The sequence below is a fragment of the Tachysurus vachellii genome, chromosome 8, assembly GCF_030014155.1.
Source record: "Tachysurus vachellii isolate PV-2020 chromosome 8, HZAU_Pvac_v1, whole genome shotgun sequence".
NCBI classification, from domain to species: domain Eukaryota; kingdom Metazoa; phylum Chordata; class Actinopteri; order Siluriformes; family Bagridae; genus Tachysurus; species Tachysurus vachellii.
The window spans coordinates 19112406-19127555 of record NC_083467.1 but is presented as its reverse complement, the minus strand read 5'-3'; the positions used below and the strand labels follow the sequence as shown (position 1 = coordinate 19127555).

Genomic DNA, 15150 nt, shown 5'->3' with positions numbered 1-15150 from the left:
TAGCTGCCTGCCATTTTCTGTTTGAGGCAAGCTTTGGGAATCTGTCTCAGTCTGTCTGTCCAAGTACAGTGAAATACCAGTATTTCCATACAGTATTTTTTCATCACTCATCAAGGATTATTTTGCTGCTCTTGTTAGTGAGCATCCATGTGTGATTAATGATCAGAATTCTAGCTATGAATAATATGTAATTTTGTGCATTTTTTTTTTTTTTTTTTCCCTGAAAATCCAGAGTGGTTTTGTCACTGCATGTTCTAATACATCCAGTTGTACAAGGCAATACTAATGTGTAACCGTGCATAGGGTCGACCTCAGAGGTGGCTCGTAGCACGGGATCACCAGCGTTTCATGGATCAGATGATCTGGAACACAGCGTGTGTTTGTGAAATCTGACCTGTAGTTCAACCCAGAGAAAGATGTTGTGTTATATATGTGACTCGTTTCTATATTATCCAAGTAATTACACAACAAACCTGCTGATTCTCTCTGATGTATAAAAGCCTGTTATTTTCTGAATAAGACCAACATGTTCAAATTGGTTTTGCATCAGTAGGGAGATACGTAAGTAGTGAGTTGCCCTGAGGTCTTGTGTGCTTAGCAAACACAGTCCAGTTGTGGTAGTAAATGCGTCGACTGATCGAGGACAAAGATGTTGTTTCTATTCAGTTTGAAATAAACCTTCCAGATGTTTCCTAAACTTTTGCTTAGCTGTATTTCACTTTGTTGAACTGTTACTATTCTGTCGTTCTATATCGAATATATATTACCATACCTTATTGTTTGTTTATTAATGTAAACAAATTAAACCCTTGTAGAAAAGATTCATGACCTTCAACCAATGTTTAATTGATTATTCCATGAATAAAATTCTAAGCTAAAGTTGATATTGTACTTGACATCACCAGTGTATTTGTATTCATAATAAAATGGGAGAACTCTCATTTACATTAATATTTATTATTAATGATCACTAGCAACGTGGTTGGATAGGGAGATCATGTGCAGTGTATAAGCTAGAATCATGCTTATCAGACTGTAGAAGGAAATTAAAGATACCCTTTGGGTTTCTTTAGCACACAGGTAAACCCCCATTTTGTTTTTCTAACAGTCTTTACTCATTTATAAAGGCTTTTCACTTGAATTTGAATCAACCACAAGAGTATTTCTAAAGTCAAGCGCCGATGTCAGACAAGCAGGTTTACCACACAGTCAGAGTTCCACTTCATCCCAAAGGTGTTCAGTAGGGTTGAGGTCAGGTTTTTTTTTTTTTTTTTTTTTTTTTTTAATTTTGGCAACCCATGTGTTTATGGACCTGACTTTGTGTACATGGATATCATCCTGCTTGAACAACTTAGTTCCAGTAAAGGGAAAATTGTAAAGCTATAAAATGCCCACATACACAATGATCAGCCATATCATAAAACCACCTGCCAATCACGGTTCCCCTTGTGCCACCAAAACTGATCTGACCCATTGAGTTCAGATGCATGTGATGTGGTACCTGTCAACAAGACGTTTGTACAGCATTTGTCCAGCGTATCCCACAGATGTTTTAATGATAACATTAAAATCTGGGGAAATTAAAGGCCATGTCAACACCTGGAGTCTTCCCTGCTGAAGCAGACTCATAAGCAGAGTAGGCCACTTTCTTCCGTTGATCCATGAGTCAGTCCTGATGCTCCCATTACCATTGTGGGTACTTTTGGTGGAGGTCAGGGGGTCAGCATAGGCACAATGAGCCAGCATGAACTTTTTTATCAATTTGTGCTACATGTAGATCTTCTGTGGGAATGTACTAGAAGGGCTAGCCTTTACTCCCCATGTGCATCAGTGAGACTTGGTAGTCCATGACCCTGTTGTCAGTACACTGGCTTTCCTTCCTCTGACCACTTTTAGTAGATACTAATACCCTGCATCCAGGGAACACCCCACAAGACCTGCAGATTTAGACATGCTCTGATCAGTCATATACCATCACAATTTTGTTCTGGTCAAACTCATTTAGATCCTTGCACTTTCCAGTTTTTCTGCGTCCGACACGTTATCAAATCAACACATCTATCCCACCCCTTGACAGGCCCTTTGTAAAGAGGTAATCAATGTTATTCACGTCAGCTATCGGTGGTTTTAATGTTATGGCCGTTTGTCTGTATTGAGCATTTAAGTGTTATATTAACATGCAAGTACTAACAAGGGCAGAGATTGAAAGAAAATTGGATGGTAAAGTTATTATTATGGTGTTGTGTGTTTCTTTTTTCCCTGTATTTCTTTCCATATCGCTCAGGTTTAGTGCTGCAGTTGGACTGTTCAGATTTAAGGGATCATGTTTTCTCCCAGCTGGTCTTGTTATAAGACATACTGTGTTCTGTAATAAGGTCTGCCTATTGGAAAAAATTCCACCTAAGCCTTCAAGGTGTCGTCTGCTGGCTGCAATGGCTCTCGGTTCGTCTGTCAGCCGAAAGTCATGACTAACCAACAAATGGTCAGTCTTACTAGCAAGTATTTCACTAAATAACTAACTAGATGAAAGTATCTGTTAATTTCATGATTTAAGTTAATTGGGGAGTGGTGGATTGTGTATGACTGTGATTTGCTAGTAAATAAAATGGCTCAGTATTATGGAATGATGCACCGCAGTGACTGCACATGTTTATATGGTACTGTTACAGCTAATTGCTTCTTCCGCTGAGAATTTCAGTAGGGCACGTCAACGCATGAGCTCTGCAGAGACTTTTTATCTATGTATTTTGCGGTAAAGGCAAAGCTGAATCTATAGTTTCACATTTTTGCTTTCAAACTTGGTGAAAACTAATTGGTGGAAAGTTAACAGCCTCTCACTGACATGAACCAAAAAGAGCCATGTCCATGCTCCTTAATAAGAATTTGTGCCGAGTTTGAGCTGTCATATAGCTTTATAATAAGCCAAGCTTTCACTTTTATTATTCTTGGTGGACCTCTAGCATGAGATGGGTCAAGTCGAGCTTACAGTTTTGTACACGTGGTTAATGTTTTATTAGCTATTTAATAATAATCAATGACCTCATTTGCATAATACACATCAACTGTTACAACCTGTGCAAATGATGTACATTAAGTCTATATATGACAAGCTAGTTTAAGTAAACTTTGCAACTAAGCTATCTATACATTAGAAAAGTAAAGCAGTGGCAACTGTCTGTATCTATATTCAGATTTAAAGCCAAAGTGGTCTTAAGCAGAAACCCATTCCATTCTTTCTCATATCTCCAAACACATGTTAAATTGGATCACATAACAGGGCCCTTTCGGTTAGTTATGACGTCAAAGTTCCGACAATGTATTTATACGTACAAAGTTCATTGACATTCCCTTAGATTTCTATTTTTTTTAATTTGTTTATAAAGTGCTCAAACTTTTTTTTTTTTTTTTTTACCAGAAGGCTTTGATTTTTGGTATCAGATAGCACCAAAGGAAGGCCTTGTAGAAGTGTTTGTAGAGACCTGATAAGGCTGATGTCATGTCTGGTGTGTTGTGTGCTTTGTGTGATGCTATATGCCAAGCTTTGTTCTCTGCAGGAGGGTGACTTCCTGGTACGGACCCACCACGTCGAGTACTGCGACGGGGGAATTCTGGATCCTGATGATGTGCTTTCGGATTTGGTGGAAGACAAGGACAAGGTAAGGCTGATGAACTCTGAGTAAAATAATTCCGCTTTGGGACACGGCACTCTAAACATGCCCTGTGCTGACAAAAAAAAAAACCTTTTCAGTAAAGAAGTACCGAACCCAGTGCCTGTGTTTGAACCCAGTGACTTCCAGCATCATCAAAAAGAATATGCAGTATTCTCAGCTGTATTTTTCTGAAAACACACTGGGATGTACAACAATAATGCAGTACTTTGGCCTCCAGAACTATGACTTCAGAGCATTGGAGTGAGGTGTGCCATGGTGTGATAATGGAGAAATGCACCACTCTGGGAATTGGACATGACCACAGTAGGAGAAAATGGAAGAAGAAAAATTGTCCTGCGACATTTAAAGAAGCCTACTGTATAGTAATTTATGGAAATATAGCATACCTTTTGCTAGGGAATTTAGTTTCATATGGAAATTTGAACCTTTCCAAATGCTGATGTAGACCTCAGTCATATTTATAACCAAAAAAGTACAGTGGCCGCATGAGCTATCTTCCCTCAAGTGCTCTCTGCAGCAATCCTCCTGAGTGTTTTTGTCTCCTCTCTCTGTATTTGCTCTTATTGTACTTCTAACTCGGCCACTAAGTCGATAATTCAAAGGGCATTTTCCTCCTAATTGAATTCATACATATTTCAGATGGCCTATCGCATGCAAAGCTTTTGATATCTCCATGCTAATTAATAGAAGTGAAGGAAACAGGATGTGCCTTTCTGCTTGTGTGCATTGCTACAACATTGCTTCGTAAACACGTGAGTGTGCGAAAGCATTTTCTATCTGCTATTAGCACTACATACTGTATCAAACTTGAATTTAAAGTATGGAAACATGGATTTCATTTAACCCTTTAGAACAGATGCCATTTGATATGATCATGATCATATGTATATATTTGAATGCTTAAGATCCCATGTGTTGCTTTTTAGTCTTCCAAGCATGTTTCTTAATATAATGGTGCAGAACATTGTCTTTATATCTTAATTAAAGCCTCAAAATTTCTTAGGCAAGTGGCTCTTCGTGGCCCACGGCTCTCAGTAGAATGCAACCCAAACATTCAAGCAAATACTACAGCATCCAGCTGACTTTGATTAGGTTTTTAATCACAATCACTTTAATTGATGGCAAGTTTATGCCATTTACATACAGGCTTTATTTTGACTGTGACCGGTTAACTCTGAAAGGGTGTGCAGACTTATGCAATCAGGGTGTTGTGGGGTTTTTTCATTTAAATTGTTCATAATTATCAAACACAATCTCTTTTTTCCCTCTGGATCTTTGTTTGTTGGAAGATCACATTAAAGATGTAAGAATTCGGACATTTATGTTGTTGCGATTTTTGTCTTTACGTTTTAAAAACCTGCAATTTTGAAAGGGTGTGTAGACTTTTTATATCCACTGTATATATTAGGATATCCACAAAATAAAGATAATTGCTCTAATGAATTTTAAGCAGACACTATGTAACTAGCATTAGGACTGTTTTATACATGTATAAAACGACTAAAAATCATATCAGATTTTCAGTTTAAATAAGGGCCTTTTTACACCTGGTCACTTCATGTGTTGTCTCTGATCTGATAGCTATCTGATTTGTTAAAACTGTTCCATTTACATTAGGCCACATAAATGCGTCTTGGCGAATCGGAAATCAATCCGAATTTTCTACTCCCAAAAATGCAAATATATTTTACCTCATTTCCGGGGTAATTGAAATGGGACACACTTTGGTGTATGCGGTTTTAAGAATGCAGTCAAAAAGAAGACGAAAAAACTTACAAAAAACAGCATTTACTGTTTGCTGCATTTTTGCTGGCGGCAGCAGTGCATTTTAAGACCCAACGAGACACCGGGGTGAAAGATCACTTGTGAGTGACGTACTAACGTTTGGTAGGAGTATAGCGCTGACGTATGTGGCTTGAACAACCACATTCATTTACACCTGTCCAGTTTCATCTGAAATGCATCCCAGACCACCTCCTGAAGTGGTTTGAACGATCGGATTTATATCCATCTTGAAAACGTTTTGGAGGGCATTTAGACCTGGACTTTTTACGATCGGATAGCTATCCGTTCACAGAAAACGCATGAAGTTACCAGGTGTAAAAAGCCCCTAAGAGGTTCTTAAGTTACGTGCCAATTCTCACTCACCAGCCAACTCTCTACTAGAACGCTAGAGAAGGTGAGGAACATATGATTCTTTGGGACATATAAAGCAGGCCAATAGCATCAAATGCATCACTGTAAAAAATTTCAAACCAGATCAACAAAGTGTTGAGTACAATATTGCCTCATGATTGTCTGTAATATGAAACAAAATGTGTCAGACTACTGTTATTGTTTGCTTTCTCTAACGGCATATAATTAAAGGCTGCATCATTTTTCAAAACTTTCATATACTTTAAATAAAAATACATTACTAAAGGCTAGGGCTGTCATGTTGACATAAAACTACATTCGAATTGTATTTATTTAAGAGGTCTCATTTCATAAGGCATTTGTTCATAAGTCTTTTCATCTAACAAAAAGATGGAAACAAATTATAAAACGTTCACTTTATCGACTACGTATTTCCATTAATTGGTTTATTATTCATAGTGATCCATACACACATACACACACACACACACACACACACACACAAGCTGCGCTCAGCCGCAGACATGAGCTATTGTGCCTGGATTCTGTGTAAGCAGGAATTAGCTCATAAATCCATGATGGGATGTGGAATGCACTTTCTCTGCGGCGACGTTGCCATGACGACAACTTTCCCAAATGTCACAGCCAACATTAGCATTTCCTGTTGATTCAGGAACTCATCACCCCTCCCAGCCGCACACCCCCATTCTTTGTGTAAATGTGTTTTTTATGGTCTCTTCAGGATAATTGCTTTATTGTTTTTCCGCGTTTTGAAACAGACAGACGTTTCCTCACACGCCATCTATAAAGATTATAGAGATTGCAAGTCTTTTACACAGCCAAATGATGCTCAAATATGAAAGTCAAGCTCTGAATTTAACGCTGATTTCTGGGGAGACGTTACTAGAGAAACAAGCCATGCTGGGGCCAGATTAAGCCTGTGGTACACGCTTAGGTTTTTGTTCTTTCTAAATGCTTCGAGCATAGAAAAGAGCACACGGTTCCAGGCGTACTCGTTTTTTGTCCCCTCTGTGTTGTCCCTGAAGCCTCCAGTTGTTTCTTTTCTAACCTGTTACTTACAGGGTTTTGTCGTAAGGAAGTGCATGGAATGTGTTGGCTCTCGGTTCACTGTTCGTCATCTCTCACACAAGCCATCTCTTCTTGCCTGTGGGCTGAGAGAACACCGCTGTCACGTACACACTTGTGTCCTTTGTACACACAGGCAAATGTTTCCTCAACTTTGATGCATGGCAGACAAATGAAAGAAAAGGTGAACATGTAGTATATTACAGCACAAATTTTGCAAAACAGCTTCAATATGCGTTGATTCTGGAAAACTCTGCACGGAACGAGTCCCTCAACTGGTGTTAATACGACGGACGGCTCTGACCCCGTAGACGTTCATCGTCTTTCTGTGAAGTCAGTAGCGTCTAATTTACATAATTTTGTTTTCCTTCTCATCCGACGGTCAGCGAGCAGTTCTGTGCTGTGGATAGAGGGAGGAGTCATCATGGAAGAGGCCACTCTCATCAAGATAGAAAGGTTTCATTGTAAAATAATTGTTTTGCGTTGACATGTCTTTGTTTCATCACTCATCGGTATATAGAGGTCCTGACAGAACAGCAGTTACATACAAGTATGATTGTCAAATGAGATTCCCAGACTTGAACAGCATTCATTGCAGGATTTAAAAAAAAAAAAAAAACATTTAAACACAATAGGTCATATTTTTATTTTTTTATTATACTATCCCATCAATAAAGGCATTTCCAGCTCCTCTAATGTCAACATCCTTAATACAACAATACAATTTTCTGAAGATGTTGACAGGATGATTTCAGTGTGCCGTGTCCTGTATTTATGCACATGATTTGTGTCGAGCAAATTCTTTCCTGTTGTCACTTTACTCCATAGTTGCAAACGGATTTATCTTAAAGTAGCTAGTTATAAAGGGGTCAAAATTAGAAGCTACCATCATTCATTTCTTTCAGTTTAGAAGTTAAAATCAGTGTACAGCAAAATATTATCTTGTGTATTGAGTTTGTTTGTGATATGCTAAAAAGAAAAGAGAATTTTTAACCATGAAAGTGCTGCAAAAAATCCTTTAATGGCTCAAATATTCTATAAGTCGTCTGACTGCATTCTGGGCTCCCAGTAAAGCAGGTCTTTACAGTACATATATCTGTCCATCCATATACATCCATCCACTTATATATACATATATACCCATATCTATCCATCCATCCACCCGTATATACTTCTATACACCATCCATCCATCCGTATATACTTCAATCCATCCATCTATCCACCCTTAAATACTTCGCTACTCCATCCATGCATCCATCTATCCACCCTTATATACTTCTCTACTCCATCCATCTATCCACCCTTATATACTTCTCTACTCCATCCATCTATCCACCCTTATATACTTCTCTACTCCATCCATCCATCCATCTATCTATCCACCCTTATATACTTCTCTACTCCATCCATCCATCCATCTATCCACCCTTATATACTTCTCTACTCCATCCATCCATCCATCTATCCACCCTTATATACTTCTCTACTCCATCCATCCATCCATCCATCTATCCACCCTTATATACTTCTCTACTCCATCCATCCATCCATCCATCTATCCACCCTTATATACTTCTCTACTCCATCCATCCATCCATCCATCCATCTATCCACCCTTATATACTTCTCTACTCCATCCATCCATCCATCCATCTATCTATCCACCCTTATATACTTCTCTACTCCATCCATCCATCCATCCATCTATCCACCCTTATATACTTCTCTACTCCATCCATCCATCCATCTATCCACCCTTATATACTTCTCTACTCCATCCATCCATCCATCCATCTATCCACCCTTATATACTTCTCTATTCCATCCATCCATCCATCTATCCACCCTTATATACTTCTCTACTCCATCCATCCATCCATCTATCCACCCTTATATACTTCTCTACTCCATCCATCCATCCATCTATCCACCCTTATATACTTCTCTATTACATCCATCCATCTATCCACCCTTATATACTTCTCTATTCCATCCATCCATCCATCCATCCATCTATCCACCCTTATATACTTCTCTATTCCATCCATCCATCCATCCATCCATCCATCTATCCACCCTTATATACTTCATTCATTGCAGGATTTAAAAAAAAATAATAATAATTTAAACACAATAGGTCACTTTTTAAAAAAAAATTTAAATTGTTTTTTTTATTATACTATCCCATCAATAAAGGCATTTCCAGCTCCTCTAATGTCAACATCCTTAATACAACAATACAATTTTCTGCAAATGTTGACAGGATGATTTCAGTGTGCCGTGTCCTGTATTTATGCACATGATTTGTGTCGTCAGTCAACATCACATAACTTGAAAAATCCCATGTATATAGAGTTCATGTTGTGATATTAATACTTAGTATTAATATTAATCACATTTTTGGTACTTAGAAGTGAGCTAGACTGTTAAACATTGTGCTTAGTTATCTGAGTGTTTAGGATTATGTGGCTCTCATGATTCAGAATGTAATCATTGGTTGAATATATATTAGAACCCAAACAATGAGGGCGATGTGCATGTTTTTACGATTGATCACCACACACACTGAATGTGCTAAATTGACAAAGCTTTTAACTATATTTAGCTGAAAAAGTGGGCATAATGAGCTACATAGAAACCAGTTTCTCAGCAGTAGTTGAGCTGAAAATGAAATCTGAATATTCATCCAGGTCTGTGCTGCAAAGCTGATTATGAGGCTGTGGTGCTGTTCTGCTGGTGTTCAGCCAAGTCTCGCATCTAATCACAGCTCAACCACATGAGCCTCTGCTCTCTACTGCCCTCTAGAGCAAAGATTTAGTGCTCCTCTTCATCACACTTTTCTGAAAACTTCACTAAGAAGGAATGTTGAACTTATGTTTTCCACTTTTTTGTATGGGGTATTTACAATTTTTCACACCCTAAAGCTGTGTTTTAAAGGTTACCGTGTAATGGAGGCGAAAAGAAAGGGAGTAACATGTTTGAATAATATTGATGTGTGTGCAGGAGGTTAATTAAAACCCTGAGTCATTCATCATAGGCTAAGGCCAGGCAGGCAGACTGGCCAGGGCTCGAATCAATCACCCAGCCTCGCCTCACTGCACTGCTAATACACAGCCTCTGCCCTCGCATGCATTTGTTCGTTCACTCACTCTTATTCCCATTCTCTCTCTCTCTCTCTCTCTCTCTCTCTCTCTCTCTCTCTCTCGTCTGTCTCTCTCTCTCTCTCTCGTCTGTCTGTCTCTCTCTCACACACTCTCTCTCTGAGTCTCTCCTCACTCTCGTCTCTCTCTCTCTCACACACACTTTCTCTCTCTGTGTCTCTCCTCACCCTCTGTTTGTCTGTCTCTCTCTCTCTCTCTCTCTCACACTCACACACACACACACACACACACACACACACACACTCTCTCTCTCTCTGTGTCTCTCCTCACCCTCTGTTTGTCTCTCACTGTCTCTCTCTCACACACACACACACTGTCTCTCTCAATGTCTCTCCTCACCCTCTGTTTGTCTCTCTCTGTCTCTCTCACACTGTCTCTCTCTCTCTCTCACACACACTGTCTCCCTCAATGTCTCTCCTCACCCTCTGTTTGTCTCTCCTCTCTCTCTCGCTCTCTGACTCTCTCTCTCTCGCTCTCCTTTCTCTTTTTCTCCTACACAGCAAAATCTCTAGCACTCCATATCTCATGACATCTTTATGGCAATATGCTGCCCAGTCGTAGACATTTAATCTGTCATCTTCCTGCCAAGCAGCTTTAACTTACATAATGTAACGCCATCAAATCTTGTTCCTAATATAGTTCTTATGTTGTTTTTTTTTTTTAGTTGTCTGACATGTAGTTCATTTGTTGTTCATTATCAGCATCTTTTAGTATTTTAATGATTTCAATGATCTGATTACATCTGAAAAATACTACTTTAAAACTGTCTTAATATTAGCAGTATTGCTTAATTAAGTATACAACTGATGGTAAAGTATAGATAGATATGTCGTTTGTCATTTTAGTCCATTTTTTGTAGTTTTATTTATTTATTAATAATTCTGCTTAGCCCCAAGGTCATCTATGGGTTTATTACTTTGTACTTGTGGAGCCTAAACCGCCTTCACTGAAAAGTGACATGATGTGTTGCTCGGTGGAAGAGATGTATAGTGTTTTCCTTTTTTCTGACAGTCTGCTTCTTACTTCTGCCTTGATGTGTTGCAGTGTCCCTGCTTCGGACCTTGACTGTCTGTGACTCTGTGTGATTTTAAACTGGGAGTCTTCACACTAGCAGAGGAACATGGTTTCTCCATGTAGCACATTTCTCTAATGAACTTTCTTAGCTTCATAGCCTTGTTTTATGTAGAGCGCTCGGAGGCTGCACCAGTGATTCCTTCAGATATTTGGATTTGGTGGTGTGTAAAGGCTTTCTGGTTTGTCTTTACTGTAGGTCTCATTAAGCAAATACCTGCATTACTCAATGAGCAGTAAATGGTTTAGCAGAAAAATGAACAAACTGTTCACAATGACGTGGACCAAATGAATAGTGGAGGCTGTCGTTTATCATTTTAAGTATAAGAAGAAATATTGTTCATTTTCTGTACCCAGTAAATGAAGAAATCTCAGTATGTATTAACACTTGTAGTTAATCTGTTTCTAGAATTGCTACCTTCAATAATTTGTACATTCTATAATGTGTATTTTGGGATAAAATATTAACATTTCTTAATTTTCTAATAATGTTGATTAGTAAAAAAAAAAATACTTAGTTTCTAGCTCTTTCTCTCCAGTCGCATGCCAGCTATGAGGCAGAGATGTTTCCTTCCACATACATGAGCTCACGGAGCCCATGATGATGAGCCCTCATGTCGCTCTGACTGACAGCTGAGAGAATGATTGCTTGATTTCTTGGACTTCAGGTTATCAATGTCTTTGGGGAACATTTATCGAAATCAGAAATGAGATGTCCTGAGGGTCGAGCAGATTCTTTTCTGTTGTCACTTTACTCCATAGTTAGGGCATTTTGTCAGCCTTTAGATTGCAAACTGATTTATCTTAAAGTAGCTAGTTATATATTATATACATCTATCCAACCTTATATACTTCTATACTCCATCCATCCATCCATCCATCCATCCATCCATCCACCCTTATATACTTCTATCCTCCCTCCCTCCATCCAACTATCCACCCTTACATACTTCTATACTCCATCCATTCATCCATCCACCCTTATATACTTCTATACTCCATCCATCCATCCATCCATCTATCCACCCTTATATACTTCTCTCCATCCATCCATCCATCTATCCACCCTCATATACTTCTTTCCATCCATCCATTCATTACTCCACCCTTTCACCCATGTCCATCTTTTCATCCACCCTTATTTACTTCTATATTCCATCTATCCACGTTCATCCATGTACATCCATCCATCCTCCTTTGTATACTTCTATCTATCCATTCATTAATCCACCCTTCCATGCGCCATTATATACTTCTATACTCCATCCATCCATATTCATCCATTTACATCCATCCATCCACCCTTCCACCCTTAAATACTTCTATACATCCATCCATCCACCCATATACATCTTTTCATCCACCCTTACTGTATTTACTTCTATACTCCATCTATCAATATTCATCCATCCTCATATACTTCTATTCATCCATTCATTAATCCACCCATCCATCCGCCATTATATACTTCTATACTCCACCCATCCACCCATATCCATCTTTTCATCCAAGCTTATTTACTTCTATATTCCATCTATCCATATTCATCCACCCATCCATCCACCTTTATATACTTCTATCTATCCATCCATCCATCCATTCATTAATCCACCCATCCATCTGCCATTATATACTTCTATACTCCATCCATCCATATTCATCCATTTACATCCGTCCATTCACCCTTATATACTTCTATACATCCATCCATCCATCCATATTCATCCATGTACGTGCGTACATCCATTCCTCTATCCTTCCACCCTTATATACTTTTATACATTCATCCACACATATTCATCCATTTACTTACATCCATCCACACTTCTATACTCCATCCATCCACCCACCCACCCATATCCATCCATCCATCCATCCATTCATCCACTCTTATATACTTCTATATTCCATCCATCAATATTCATCCATGTACGTATCCATTCATGCATTTATCCATCCACCCTTATATACTTCTGTACATCCATCCACCCATATACATCCATCCATCCATCCATCCACCCAGTCTTATATACTTCTATACTCCCTCCATCCATCTATATTCATCCATGTACGCACATCCATCCATCCATCCATCTTTACATTTCTCCTTCCCGGGAAGCCTAGTGCTTATACCAGGGTACTGGGGTTACCCTGAACCGGGTGCAAACCCATTGCAGGACACAATTGCTCACACACACTAAGGCACCATACTAACCATTAACCCTCTACAAAATATTTTTTTATAGATGCTTGACATTTGTCTAGGAGTTTTTCAGTCCTAGTCTTAGAGCAGCACTGTGAGCAAAGCTTCCTGTTTTCATTGTGTAACACACCTGATGGTTGGTAATTAACGGATGAACTGAATGTGTGTGTTAGGGCAAAGAGGACACTAACCTGTGGAGGGCAGACTGGGACAGCCCTCACCCACCACACTCTTGTTCTCAGTGCATTCATTATTGCTCTTGGCTTCAGTGCTAGTCTGTGACTCTGGGCTTTGGCTTCTATGGAAGTGTGAAAGATTTGCAATCTGTCACAGTTTGACTGCTACATAGGCTTGTGTGTTCCACAGCTTCAGGAGACATTTGTACATCAGAAAGGAAATCTTGTACTTTCATAATGTCCTGGTTGAGGATGCAGTTTGAAGTGGTGACTTTTTTTGTGTGGGTTATTTTTTATTATTATTATTTATTTAATTATTTAGCTGCAGGGCTCAGAAATGAAATACATAAATCAGTGCCCTAAACATGTTCATAGCACATATAGTATATAATGTTCCAGACCTTGTTGCTGTGTTCATAAATCCGACAAGATGTAATTCTGATCTAAAAACATTTGAGATTTAGAAAATATAAATAAAAATGTTTGGTGATGCAGAATGCAAGAATAATGATGTTAACTGCTAACAGAGATTTCAATTCAGTTGAATATTTCTTTTTTAGAACACTTTACAGGATAATTAGCCTACATTTTCAGTTGTATTTTCTTGCATTAAAATAGATAAAATTTTTTGAATCTTAGTGCTTTAAAAAGACTCAATCTAAAATAAACTTTTAATATTTTTTTTACTCCATACAGGGCAGTTTTCAGAATCGTTTAAGTCGTGTTCACATTCACCTTAAAATGTATAACTGCAAAAGGTTTTTGGTGAGATTCGACTTGTACAGTATCTCTACTCTGTGCTACGACTTGGTTATTATCTATATTCTTTACTGGTACAGTGTGATTACAAATGAATTTATTGCATTAGTTATTGCGGCTTGTTTGCCTGAATTTAGCCTTTGGGGAGTGTGTGTGTGTGTGTGTGTGGTTTTGATGAAAGAATAGTCAAAAATAAGTTTTGACATTTGGTGGGATTAGAATGCCTACTGATCTCATCTGAAGAGCTCGCTAGAAATTAAACACTCAAACTACCACAAATCAGTTCTCTGTAGGGTCGCAGAGAATAAGTAAGTGTTTGTGTATCTTTGTGTGCGTGTTTGTGAGAGCAAGAATTGTGACTCTTTAGTCAGACGATAATATATCCTACCCCACTGTTTTAGTGCCTGTAACAGAGCTTTGTATGGTGGATTTTAGATGAGGCTTATTCTTTGAAACTGATTACAATGAAGCCTCTTTAAAGTCTCACTTAATGCTTATTAAATAGGTTAATCAAGATTAATTAACTGTCATTCACGTCTCTCCGCAGTGCTGCCACTCTGCTCACTCTGCAGCTCCAGGGTCGAGTAGTTTGTTCCCTGTGGATGCCACAGTACCGAACACAGTTTGATTTGATTAGAGAGCTTGCCCATCCAATCGCCATCAACCCCCAGCAGGCTCACCCGGCCCATTGGCTGAGATGGCACAAGAGCTGATGAATATTCAGCAGGATCTGATGCATGAATATAGGCAGGCTGGAGTGATGGCTTCTCAGGCCAGGCCAGGCCCAGCAGGACCCCACTGCACATGGCTCAATGAGAGAGAGGCCATCATGTCTAGTCAATTAAGCCTTGGTCTCCCTCCCGGGGAGTCTCCAGCGAGTGGGCT

At 38.9% G+C, this 15150-nt stretch overlaps 1 protein-coding gene across 7 annotated transcripts in view; it reads left to right on the top strand.

The window, feature by feature from the left end:
* pard3bb (par-3 family cell polarity regulator beta b) overlaps positions 1 to 15150 on the top strand; it is a 256531-nt gene that overhangs the window by 12956 nt on the left and 228425 nt on the right. For all 7 annotated transcript variants that reach the window (XM_060876753.1, XM_060876749.1, XM_060876750.1 and 4 more), the window contains exon 3: positions 3555 to 3656. In XM_060876753.1, the coding sequence (XP_060732736.1) occupies positions 3555 to 3656 (102 nt within the window). The remainder of the gene's footprint in view (positions 1 to 3554; positions 3657 to 15150) is intronic.